The following is a 12,781-nucleotide window of genomic DNA, read 5'->3' as shown; positions in this document are numbered from 1 at the left end:
GAATAAAAAACCTTTGGAGAGCATTACAGGGGAAAAAAAAAACAAACCCACCACAGTGCTGTGCTCATGCCAGCAAAGCCCAAAATACATCTGGTGATTTTCTTTTTTGCCACAGAAAAAAATTCTTGGTCCTTGAGGGAGCTTCTGCTAAGCATAATGTAAGCCAAGGGGCTAAGCACTCTGCAAGACTGGTCCCCAAGTAAATAAATGGAGAACATAAACAAAGTGTTTCAAGTTACTCTAGTCTGAGTAATCTCAAAAGCTGTGGGTTACAATTTAGAACTTGTTTGAATACCAGTGTGAAATCTGTCTTTCCTGGGTCTATTCCTGATGATTCCCTGTGAGTATTTGACCTGACTTTGATTTGGTTCATGATTCTCATTTCTGTTTTACAGGCTCAGTTTGATATTGCTGTTGCAAGTGAAATTATGGCCATCCTGGCACTTGCCACCAGCCTGCAAGACATGAAGGAGAGGCTGGGGAAAATGGTGGTGGCTAATGACAAGAAAGGAGAACCAGTAACAGCAGAGGATTTGGTATGTTCAGTGCTGTAGACCTGTGAATAACCTCCGATGTTGTTTTGCCTCTTGAAACATTAGAAAGGCAGGTGCATGCCAAGGATTTTGCTTTGAACAGCACAGTCAGATATCGAAGAAGGATCATCTTCTGGGCCAAAACTTGCTCACAATGAGAACAAGATGTAGAACTCATTTCTTCAACTCTCTGGTAACATCTGGTTCAGGAAGTCTCTGGTCTCCGTAACCTACTTGGATAGTTTTCTGCAATTCTTAAGGCAAACAAATTTGGTGCTGGAGGGAGTCAAAGTGCGGGCTCCTATTTGAGAGAGCTGGTAATGTTTGCTACTGTACTTGTAAAGTGTGCTCAGATGTTACAATGATAGTTACCACATGAATGCTTATACCGCTAAATCAGAATGGAAACAAGCTATTCTTAATTCAGAGGTTGCTGGCAGCGCTTGGGACAGGGTGTCTCTTCACATCATTAAGACCTTTTCTTCCTTACCTTCATTAGTTGCTGTTTCCTCATTCCCTACTTCAGCTTCTGAAAGAAGTCAATATGTTCTTCCTTTATATCAAATTCTAGCCCTTATAGCCAGGCTGTGAGTCAGTAAACAGTGGTTGGAAGCTCACACATGTTTGTGTATGGCAGGTTCTGGTGCAGCCAGAAGCTACCAGTTAACCCTTGCAATCCAGCTGTATGCCAGGAGTAGGCTCACTGTGATTGGCACTAGTTTAATCTAACATTACATTACTTGAATTCTGAAGCCTAATTGCTAAATGAAGTTCATATATTGCAGATTGACTGCACACCCTAAATATGATAAATATGATAATGCTTTGCTTTTATGCTTTTTATCTTCTATTATCTATTATATATCTTTTTATCTTTTATTATCTTCTATTCCTTCTATTCTGAAGGAATACCTTCACAGTCTTAATGGATTCCAGTTTAATAAGGAAATGAAAACAATATCTAGCTTGCCTGGATTTAAGATTGAAATTAAGATAAGGGTACCAAAATTTCGAAGTACAGTAATCATTAAAATTCAAAGCAAATCAACTACTCCCAATTATGCAAGAGACATGAAGAACCGCATTTAATATTCTAGCTGTTGAAGTTTTGATTTTCCTTTTCAGTTGCATAACTTTGTCTTGGTCAAATGCAGGGGAGTGGGGAATAAGTTACCTTATAGTGCATATGCAAAAACTTTAAAATAATTCAGTGTCAGAATTAAAACTACATTTGAAATACATGATTTTAATCTTGATGCTACTTTTGTATGAAGGTACTTCAATGTATTAATATTGCAAAATATTTAACCTGTCTTCAACCACTTAATGCTAATCAGCTTGATTACAGAAAAGCAACTGCTTTCATTCGTCTGTTGCATCTATAGTTGCTCTGTGGAAATATAATGTTAGGGCTGAAATGATGAATGGCACACAAAGAACTTTAAAATTTTTCCACTGTGTCCCTGAAATGAAAGTAGCGTTCAGCAAAACGTCTGTTACTAATTAGTTTTTCTTGGCCTTTTTTTAAACAAACTTCCTATGCTTAGCGTCTCAATTGTTTGATAGTGTCACTTGTGCTGAACATATGTTTCTAGTTCTTCTTTAAAACAGTGTTCTATATTATACAATAGAAGAACTGCCCAGAAAAAAAAAAATCACAGTGTCAAGGATATGTATTATGACCATCTGCAGCTATGCTGCTGCATTCTTTTTCTTCTGCAGGTTCTCATCTTCATACGATGCACAGGGAGGACTTGGGTGCGTATCATGATTGTGAAGGGCAGAAACTCCTACTTCCTTTGTTGTGGAATGTGTTACAAATGAGGATGAGAACTATGGGAGGAATAGGAAGGTGATTTCATGGTTAAGGCAGAAAAGTGCCTTTTTGGAGAATTGAATTCTATTCCTGTGTTTTTCACAAAGCTTATGTGCGATGCTGTGTCCATACGAACTGATTCTTACAGTACATGAGGAGTCGTGCATTCCTCAATCTGGCTTGACACCCAGGAGCTAAACAGCTGAAATCTATGGAAAGAGTGGAACACCATCAAGAACTTTGAACCAGGAGAAATTATTTTATGTTGTCTCAGGTTGAGCATCCAAAATTGGTGAATACTTTTGAGTTTGATCCTTGCCGGTTTCTCTTCTGAAAACAGGACCAATTGTTCATTTCTGCAGACTTATTCATATTGGTGAAGAAGTCAGGTGCTGTGGTGTTGGGATTTAAGAAATGTCAAAAAAGGAAATGAATAGTGGGTTTTCTTACTAAGACTTCTTTATCAAATTAAATACCGGTTACTTTGTACAAGGAGAGAGAGCTTATGGATAACTGTACTGCACTTGTGAAAGTGTACTGTATAAAGTTGAATCCTCTGGAAGCAATAGCAGGAGATGTATAACCAAAGACCATACCATGTCATAGTTCATATGTACAAAGAAGATAAACTTCAGTTCTATTGGGTGGCATTTCATCTCTGTTCCTGGTTTCTTCCCACAGGTGGTCAGTCTGTTTGAACAGCTTGCAACTAAACTTACTGTTCCTGGACTTTAAATGCAGTATCTACTCTTCCCCCTACTGCTTGTGCTGCCTATGTTGTTACTATGCTTCTGCAAGCCCAGCTTTTGACCCCTCTTCGTTTGGACTGCGCAGGTTCTCTCTCTTCCTTGTACGTGTTACAAAAGGATTCCTGTAGGATCCAGGAGAAGAGATCTTTGCTTGTGGACTAGATGTCCAGACCCAGAGCTGGTCCAGCCTGGGGCAGACTGTAGATACAGTTGTTACACCTCAGGCTGTAAGCACACCGCATGTTGCGGCTAAAGCTTTCTGGGCAGGATGGGGCAAGGCTAAGCGTTCACTAATGAGTATCTGTGAACAGTAATTTTCATTTTGCCAAGGTTTATATCTTGAGCAAATTTTCAGATGTGGTAAGAGGTTTGATGTGAAGCCATTCTCCACCTGAATCTTCATCCTTTCGAGTCAGGGTCAGAGAGGAGGGTAAAGCTTTATAGCTCAGAAAGGAAAGATCCCAAGACAACTGAACGTAGGAAAACAATATACGTGCTTTTCGAATACTCTTAATCCAAGAACAGTTCAATCATTTTGACTTAAATTTTCATAAAACAAAATAAATTTTAAAAGCTTGAATCTACCATAGCCACTTGACATGGAATGTTTTAGCCCAAAGAACTGCAATTGCATATAGTTTCAACAAATTTTAAAGGCAGCTTTATCATGGGAACTACCACACAACCTGAATAATGGGTGGTGGTCAGTCCTACCCGTCACTTAAAAAAAATTCTGGGGTTTGTGTTTTAATATATACTACCCAGATTGAATTTATGCAAGTTTAAATGTTTGACAGTAGTCTGGTAGTTCATTGGAATCTATGTGAACCAAAACCACTAAACCCTTCTCTGTGATTTGTTTCCAGATGTACACACAATATACTTCACAAAAACACAATTGCTCTTAATTTTGACTTTATATGCAATATATTTATAATAATAGAATAGTAAAACCTAAAATATACATTGGCAGATATAAACCAGATGCAGAGGCAGGCTAGGAGTAGTAGAAAAAAGATAAATCGAATATTCCATGAATTGAGAAGACTCCTTCCACAAGAGTAATGGATTAAATATCTGTCCTCTATAATGGAACGTACTGAAGTCTTTGCCAAAATGTGGTGCTCATTGTACAGTATTTTGAGGACTGAATTGCTTTTTGGCTTTTACAGTGTAGTAGAATTTTGATGGGCACATGCCATATCTTTATGTGAAATTAAATGGGTATTTATGCCCTAGATCAGTATTTCAGCAGCTATAAAAAATATTAAATAAATATGTCACTATTTTTTTAAATAAGACTTCTTCTCAACTTACTTTCTGTGCCATGCTGTTAGATTTCAATAATTCCAGGACTAAAAAAAATAGCTTCATATTTACTTTTGTAAATGATCTGTCAGCTGAATATATTTTGTTCTCTGATTCATGAGAAACATTGTGTACGTACTTCACTTTAAACACAAGTGGTTGCAGTTCTTCTCAGCTTACAATTTAGGGTTTAGTTTTTTACAGAACTGATTGCAGAAAAAATATTATCATTTTGTTAGAGACTGTAGTTTCAAATGACGGGAAGTTACAAGTACTTCATTATTTTTCTTATCAAGAAAAGGGTTTTTCTCTGCCTTTCAGTCTGTGTATCCCTTATTCATTTCACAGTAGTTACTCTCAATCACCTTCCTTCTCATCTAATGCTGGCTTTCATTTCCACTCTTGCTAGACTTCAGAGACTGCTCCACTGGAAGTTGCTTTGAAAGTATTTTGGTTTTTCATTTAAGTTTGCCTTTTCTGTGTCATGTGTGTAATTTATTTTGTGCTCTATGATCTTTACTGTCCTGGGGAGCATACCTGCCCTGACGGCTGGTGGATAGATGGAAGGGGTATTATTTTCAGAAGTACTTGGGATCAGTTCCAGGAGGGACCCAGGAGAGATTGGGTGTCCATATACATTTGATTCGGAGTCCTACTTCTTTCTTCTGACAGTGAGTTAGTGGAAAAGTCATGAACGTTGGGCTCTCACACGCTTAATTGGTGTGTAAGTGTCTAGGCCTCTAATTCTTTTATAAAAAATTTAACTACCTTCTCTGAATTGGAGATTTGAACCTGATTCCTTAAATAGCTTTGAGAATCAGATCCAGGACTTTGAGTGAGCTGTGGAAATTGTTTGCTAGCTGCTTGGAGCATTGGGGATATGAAGGAATGAAAACTTTATTCTGACAGTCATGTCAGAGAGAGAGGAAAACTTTATCGGCTGTTTAGCTTTTAAAGACTGCTGTTGACACCAAACCTGTTTAAGAACCATGGAAGGCAGATAGACATGATGTGTGCTAATTGGAGTCTTGCATGTTTTTTCCTTTGCTTTCAGCTTCAGATACAATGAGTTGTTGTGTCCAGAATGCATATCTAATATGGATGAAGTTTCCCAAAAAGTTAACATGCATATTCACTATTTTTATCAGATGGGTGAAGAACTATCAGAAAACTATCAGAAAGCAAAGGAGACAGGATTTGAGCCGTTATTGTCTAGGAGGGGGAGGAGAGAAAAAGGTGTCCTGAATTTCTTTTGTTTTTTATTTCTCCCCCAAAGCTTTCTTTCCAGTCAACACGGCTTGGGTCAGCAAATAGCTGTTTGCGTGCTTCCTTTAATGAGCTGGTGGTCTCATCCAGCATGAAGTAGACAGTGCAAACCCCTAATCGGGATGGCTACAGTTGGCGTGAGTTAACACTTGTCAGTCCTTAGGCAGGTTTCCCAAGAAGAGCGTTAGGGCTGATCCGTGGCTGTTCAGGTAGTTAACCTTGCCGTTGACCAGTTGGAAGATCTGACGTAAAGTTTTCCATTTGGCTTTTTTCTTTCCAGAAAGTTGAATAGCTATTACAATTGCCTTTTATGTGGTGAGATTGTAAACTATCTCAGCGTTTATGCGCTGAAAATTATCAGCAGCTGTTTCTCTTTCAGCATAATGATGAATAGCTTATGCTATACGATGATGGAAAAACTGGAATGCAGGAAGAAAGTGTAAAATTAACCAACCTTTTCCTTCAGATACTGCCATTACCTATTGCCTTCTAACTAGTGTGTGTACATGGTTTTGCTTTCCATCAGACAGAAGATGAACAACTTAACAAGCTGTTATAGTTTTGTGTTGCTAGCAACTAGTGATAAGCATCATTTCCTCCAGCGGGGGGTGGAAGGGGAAGAACTGTGCTTCTAGTCTGAGAAACTCTGTCCCAGCTGGCTGCTGAATTGATCAAACAGCAGGAAAACAACAGGCTTATAGATCTATTCAATAAGTATATTGCACACTGATTTTTTTTTTTTAACGAATTCAAGTTCTGCACTGTGATCATCAGGAAAAAGAATATGTTTGTTCTGATAAATTAGTAGGATTAAAAACTGGGGTTTAATGAAGAAATTGCTAGGATTCAAATTTGTTCCATTTCATTTAAAATTGTAAGAGCTGGGTCTGGGTATTCACTATTTTATTTTGTAAGTGCTTCAGATTTGGAAGTGAATCAAATGAGTTTTATAAAGCAAATTGTTATATTCAACAGATTTAAAATTTAATATCCTAAGAAATACACCCACTTTAGAGAGACTTTTACAAATAACTAGAATACAAGAAATGAAAGGCAGTAGCAATGGCAGTCATTTTTACATGGTCCCAAAAAGAAAACTCATTTATGGATAAACTATTGAAGTTACATTTTATTCTAAAAGCAGAAAATTTTACAGGGTACTGGTTAAATGAACCTTTATGAAATATTGTTTGTTGAGATTTTTTCTGCATTTTTATGTTCTTCATCTAAAATAAGTAGTTCATAATCTTACCAATTAAAACGATCTGTAGCTATAAAGGAGCCTGTGGAAGTGAAAACCAACAATAATTTCATTTCTCTTTTTTAATATATTTTCCTTTTCCTTCTATTTAGGCCGTCAGCTTTGGATTCAAATGAGAGTAGTTGGGTATATGTACAACATAGCACCAGGCTGCTTCTGTGGAAGTGACAGAGCCCCAGCCATTCTGACAGAGGGCTGGCACGCTGGTGTTTCCTTGCGTTTTGAGCCTAACTTCTAAAATTAACATATTAAGAAACAGAAATTTATTCTTTATTAATTCAGAAGAGGGAAAACTATATTGTTTTGCTACTAGTTTCTCTTATTACCTCTTTGTGGCTCTGTTGGGGCTTGTAGATAGTGGAGGTTTACAAAATGCAAAGAGTGAAGAAACATCTTTCCCTCCTCTCTTCTTTCCTTCACTCTCCCCCAAGGAAACACTTGCTATGCTTTAGTAGAAACCAGTTTTACTATTTTGGTTTCAGTCCATTTTTATCTGAGGCCAAATATTCTGCTTCATTGTCCTCTGAAGTCTATATTCAGATGTGATGTCAGAAAGGGGAAACTTGAATTTGTATAAAATACTGTACTTACGTAATGACCACGTACTTTTATGTCTCTCATGTCTGTCATTCTGATTTTCACACAGAGTTTGCTTGTTCAAACAATCAAATGAGCCACTGCTTATAACGCTATTGCATTTTTTCTATCCATGATCTAATTCTTTCAAAACAAAACACATTTTCTTCTCAAAATCAAAGTAATTTAGGAACAAATTGAAATACATGCTTGTGGTTTCTAGATAGCACTCTGCATATAGTTTGATAGTGCTGTGCATACTCTATAGCCAGTTTCTTCTAAAATGGGCATTGGATTTTAGTGTAGAGGGATGTCATGACTTTCTCTAATTTTGAATTCAGTCAGTGTGAAATTTATACTTAATATCTAGCAAAACTTTTAGGGAGGAGTAAGATTTTTTTACAACTGAAATGCAGCAATTCACATGGCTCCTTTTGTCCTCTCATCATCACAGTAAGGCACCTCTAACTTTTAGTCTCGTGATACGTTCTTTACCTGCTCCTAGTCAACTCCGTGTCTGCTTGCATCCTGTGCCTATTACATATATATTTGTACAAGTCTTGAAAAATACCCTTTCTGGTTGTTGCTGTCTATTGATTCATGCTATTGATTCTGTCATGAAAGAAATATATCTGTGATTTCTTTAGGCAGTATTAGCAAGTTATTGCCTTCTTGCTTTCTCAGGTCTCAGTGGCCTTTGCTTCCGCTTCGTCTTTTGTTCCCATGAACATCCTCATGCTGATCACTTAATAACTCTGGTTTTGGTCTTTCCATGAAATAAGAAGAATATTTACCTACTGCCTTTTAAGTGTATTCAGAGCAAAATTGTTACTGTTTCTGGCACACTCTGTAAATACAGTATGTTAGAAGTCTTGAGGTAACATCTAAATAAATTCTTTATGCAACACTGTAACACTGCTTATCCATTACGGTTTATGAGCACACTTTCTTTTTCTCCTTTGAAGTGTAAGGTTTTTTCCCTTTTTTAACTGTAAGCTTAAGTGTAACTCAGAAATGTTGCACCTTAGAATTGATTTCCTTAAAATGTGGACTTTTTTGTTTTTTAGGGAGTAACAGGTGCTTTGGCAGTTTTAATGAAAGATGCAATTAAGCCCACACTAATGCAGACATTAGAGGTGAGTATGGCTTATCATGCCGGCCCTTCTCTGACTTTCAAATTCCATATTGTGCTTGTCGTGCTTCTCTCCAGTGACCGCGCTTAACTTTCAAGGTTCAAGCCAGGGTCAAATCCATAAAGGCATTTAGCAAATGTTCATTTGTGTATATTAACTAATCAACTCTATCTGCATTGATACCTTTTGGGTGCTTTTTTTCCTTCTTTGAGACTCTGGCTTTAGTCATAATTTTGCCTAGTGTTGCAAACAAGCTGCAGTGCACTGTTGAACTGCTTTTGAGCACAGTAGAAGGCAGGTTGGGCTTCCAAGTAATAGACTTCCTTCTGTTTCCCATCTTGCTCTTCTAGGAAATTTTCCTTTTTATGTGTTTCCTTTATATTTATGTTCCCATGATGATTCCCACAGCCCAGCATTTTGAGTGGAAAGTAGATGCTTCGCTGAGGCCATTCTATTCTGTATTATAGTTTGTGCCTTTCAGAAACACAGGAGGGTCCTTTTGCCTGTTTAGGCTTTTTCAAAAGACAGTTCCCAGCCACCCTATCTTGCCATAGTGCCTTCAGGGACTAAATGAAGCTTTGCTGGCCTATGAGAGGAATGTTTTACGCTTACCCTAGTGAGCTTTCTTCCGACAGCTCAAAGAACGGAGAACTAGTGCAACCTAACTTTGTGACTGGGCAGTCTAGTATTGCCTTTTCAATAGTAAGCTGAATGATGAGCAATATTCATGGGGAGAGGGAGGAAGAAAAATGGGGATATAATGAAGCCATTTTGAAAACAAATGCATTTGGAGAAAAATTAATGTATATTATTGAAAGTTTGACCATCAAAATTACATAGCTGGAATATTTCACAACAGTTCCTGGTATGGTGAAAAGTTGAAGAATGTAGAAAGATACCAGTGCAGTCCCCAGCTGGTAAAAATGTCTCATTTTCTATAGCATGCCAAAGTGATAACTTCCTTTTTGCTTTTGTGTTTGGATGGGGACAGCTTCCTACTCTCAGGGAATATTAGAAAAACAGAATTTAAGTCTATGTTACTTTACTATGGTCACCTTAATTATTTTCTCCTGCAAAGAAGGTTTGTTCTTTCATGTGGCTGTATGAAGAATATATGTGTATGTGTCAGAATTTAATATAACATCCAATAGTAGACACTGCAGGTCACGTAGGATCAAGAATGTCATGGCCAGAACTAGGTATTAAATCTCCACTTGGATAATACTGTGTGCATTGAGCATCAGTGACAAGGTAGCTTTGATTCTGAGTGTTTAGTCTGCGTCACTCTATTTCCACTTTGCATACCTGTTAGAAAATAATGTGGGTTTGTTACAGTGTTCTAAAAGACAATTATAAATGTCAGAAGAGTTTCTTTTGATCGATAGGCATTTGGTTCTGGGACTTGCATGCTTTTTTTTTTCCCCACTGCATTTCTTTATATTCGCATTTCTATGCAATAAAATTCCTGCCTTTTATGTGGTATTCTTTTCTAGTCTAATCTATACTATGGCTGAAACATCTGCCAGCTTTCATCAAACACTATTGCTTGTTACGAGGACCCTGACCGCAGTACCCAAAGATATTTTTCCCAAAAATTCTTCTTACGAAGTTGTTTTTAAAACAGCAAACTAAAGCAGCTCAGAAGACTGCTTCATGCTCCACTCCTGCAATTTGAGTCTCAAAGATGAACTTTTGTCACCCTTTGAATACCTGTTAGCTTGCAGGCTAATATGAGTCACCTATCCAAGAATGGAAATCTCCAGCTTATCTAAATCTTTTCCAAGATAGTGCTGTGCTTTGGCTGATGTGTGCCTTTTGGACTGTGTCATTGCTCTTGTGTAGAGACGCAATGGCCTACTCTGTTACTGCCCATGCTGTTGTTGCTGTTCTTCAGCCTCAAGCTTGTGTCATGTCCCATTTTGTGAATAAATACCTTTCATTATTTTTAATTATTCATGTTAATAGCTTTAAGAGATGCTAATTTTAATAGCTTCAGTTTTTCCAATAAGAGGGAAGGGAACAAGGAAGATATTTTGCCCTGCACACTTGAATGTAGTGCAGTGAACACCTGTGAGTTGAGAGCCCTCCAGCACAATAGATTTCAAGACAAGCTAATCCTAGTGTACCCTGAGGTGGTGGATGTAATAACGTCTCTTCTGCTATAGGGGACAACATATTTCTGATGAGAGTGTGAATTACAAGTCTCTCTTCTTGCAAACCAGAAATGAGGAGAATTGAAGCCTAAATTACACTTGAAATAATCCTAATAAGTAGCATCCAAAAGAAGAGGAACCTCTTAAGTTTCCAAAGAGGCTACCAATAGTAATTGGGCAACATAATCCTAATCCCTTCAGGGAGAACAAGTTCTCAATACAAGTGTAAAGACCTTTAGCAACAGCACCACGGCTTGACAACAGTAACATCAGAAATGATCCTGTGACAAGGACATCCAGCGTCTACAGCACACCGGTGATGTAAAAAACAGATTAATATGATTAAACAGAACACAAATGCAGCTCAGACTATGCTGTGGACCTGTCCTGCAAGTAGGAATGAAACTGTTCACCAAAGCAGGTCTTCCACATCACTTTGGTATTGGGGAATGGCAAAAAGACCGCCTGAGGAGGTGGAGCAGGAGACCTTCTGGGTGACTTTCAGCTGATACTAACAGTTAATCTGGCATAATTTGTAATTGATAGTGTCCGTGGTTAGCAGCAGCTGAAAGTAGCCATTGCAGAGATAGCTGCACTTCTCTGTGATCTGGCAAAAAGCCTGTAGATGGATATTGTGTTAAGCTGTGGAGGTCTGAGGAGTTGCTATAAGGGCCTATGAAAGGGGAGAACGACCTACTCGGTAGATTTGTAGGAGCTTTATATGGATGTAGGCGTGCACTGGAGAAGAGGTTTAGAAGTTCATAAATCAAAAATGACCGAATGTCAGTCCTGTGTGGAACTGAACTGGCAACTTGTGTCAGTGTGTTTTTCATATGTGAATTGATGTGTGTATTTTAATTTGCTGGTTTTTAAAGTGGTTTCTTGGTGGGTTGATTTCCATTGCAACCCTGCTGCTCTGTCACCAGAAATGCTGCCTCATGGTGTTAGTGATTGACAGTGTTTCATATGCAGGAATGACAGTAAAATCTCAAAATGGGAAACGTGGGGCAGTCCACCTACAATAACTGTAGAACTTATATCCAGTGCTGTAGAATTGAGATGACTTTGTTTGAAATGTGCATAATGATTTCATAGTGTTTATCCATGTTTGTCATGACAGATTTGTTCCCTCGTGAACTGATCCCTTAATGTTTAGCATTTATTTATACCATGCATAACAGAGCAGCTGCTCTATGGGACAACTCTTTGTAGCTGCAGGCTGGCTCCTCTGGGATGGTCTGCTCATGTTACATTTAAAGTGCCACTCACAGTAAAGATGAGGGGAGGATGGTAATAAGTATTATGAACATCCATCTAGCGGCCAGATAACTTCAGATATTTATTGACATTCTGGGTTTATTTTCTTTTACTAAAGCTTGGATAATAAAATTTCCTGTACTGAAAACAGTCAGCAGAATGCATCTCTGTGCCACTGTTTGTTTCTCCATATAGTTTATTAAGAGTATAACGAAAATAAGTGGCACTCTGCAGAGTGGGATGGATGGGCTGACACAGAGTTACTGAAGCTGGCCTGAGAAGACATTGTTGTCCCTGTTCCAGGGTGTGCCTGAGGCTCCTGAGGTTCTGCTGGTGTTCGCTCCCTTCAGTACCTAGACTGTATTTTTCTTCCAGGATTGCTCTTGTAAAAAGACCATTCAAATAACTCCTCCTTATCTTCTGATGGATTTCAGAGCTCCAGGGGAGCATCTGTCCATGCCAGTGGTTTAGTGGTGTGTTTGGATTTCAAGTTAGTGGCAGGGGGACTCTTGGCTACCGATATTCTGCATGTTGACCCCACAATCCATTTTCCTTCCCATCCGTGTTGTGTGGATGAACTCTTGGAAGCACAATTGCACAGGGAATATTGTGGGAGACCCTTCTGGCCCCCTCTCTGCATAGCTGCCACAGTATGGGTTGGGCTGCCATCATCATCTGTGTTTGTGCTTTGATACATCGCATCTGCCCATGTGTGTGCTGGGCTCTAAC

The 12,781-nt window shown here is 38.5% G+C and overlaps 1 protein-coding gene across 3 annotated transcripts in view; it reads left to right on the top strand.

Moving 5' to 3' along the window:
- The window catches only part of MTHFD1L (methylenetetrahydrofolate dehydrogenase (NADP+ dependent) 1 like), a 157,815-nt gene that overhangs the window by 49,294 nt on the left and 95,740 nt on the right, over window positions 1-12,781 (top strand). For 2 of the 3 annotated variants that reach the window (XM_076333851.1, XM_076333852.1), the window contains 2 exons: window positions 396-536; window positions 8,577-8,645. In XM_076333851.1, the coding sequence (XP_076189966.1) occupies window positions 396-536; window positions 8,577-8,645 (210 nt within the window). Of the gene's footprint in view, window positions 1-395; window positions 537-3,116; window positions 3,200-8,576; window positions 8,646-12,781 lie in introns of those variants that run through there. The other variant, XM_076333853.1, reaches the window with a different exon arrangement.

The sequence above is a fragment of the Aptenodytes patagonicus genome, chromosome 3 (assembly GCF_965638725.1).
Source record: "Aptenodytes patagonicus chromosome 3, bAptPat1.pri.cur, whole genome shotgun sequence".
Taxonomy (NCBI): domain Eukaryota; kingdom Metazoa; phylum Chordata; class Aves; order Sphenisciformes; family Spheniscidae; genus Aptenodytes; species Aptenodytes patagonicus.
This window is presented reverse-complemented; position numbering and strand designations above follow the sequence as displayed.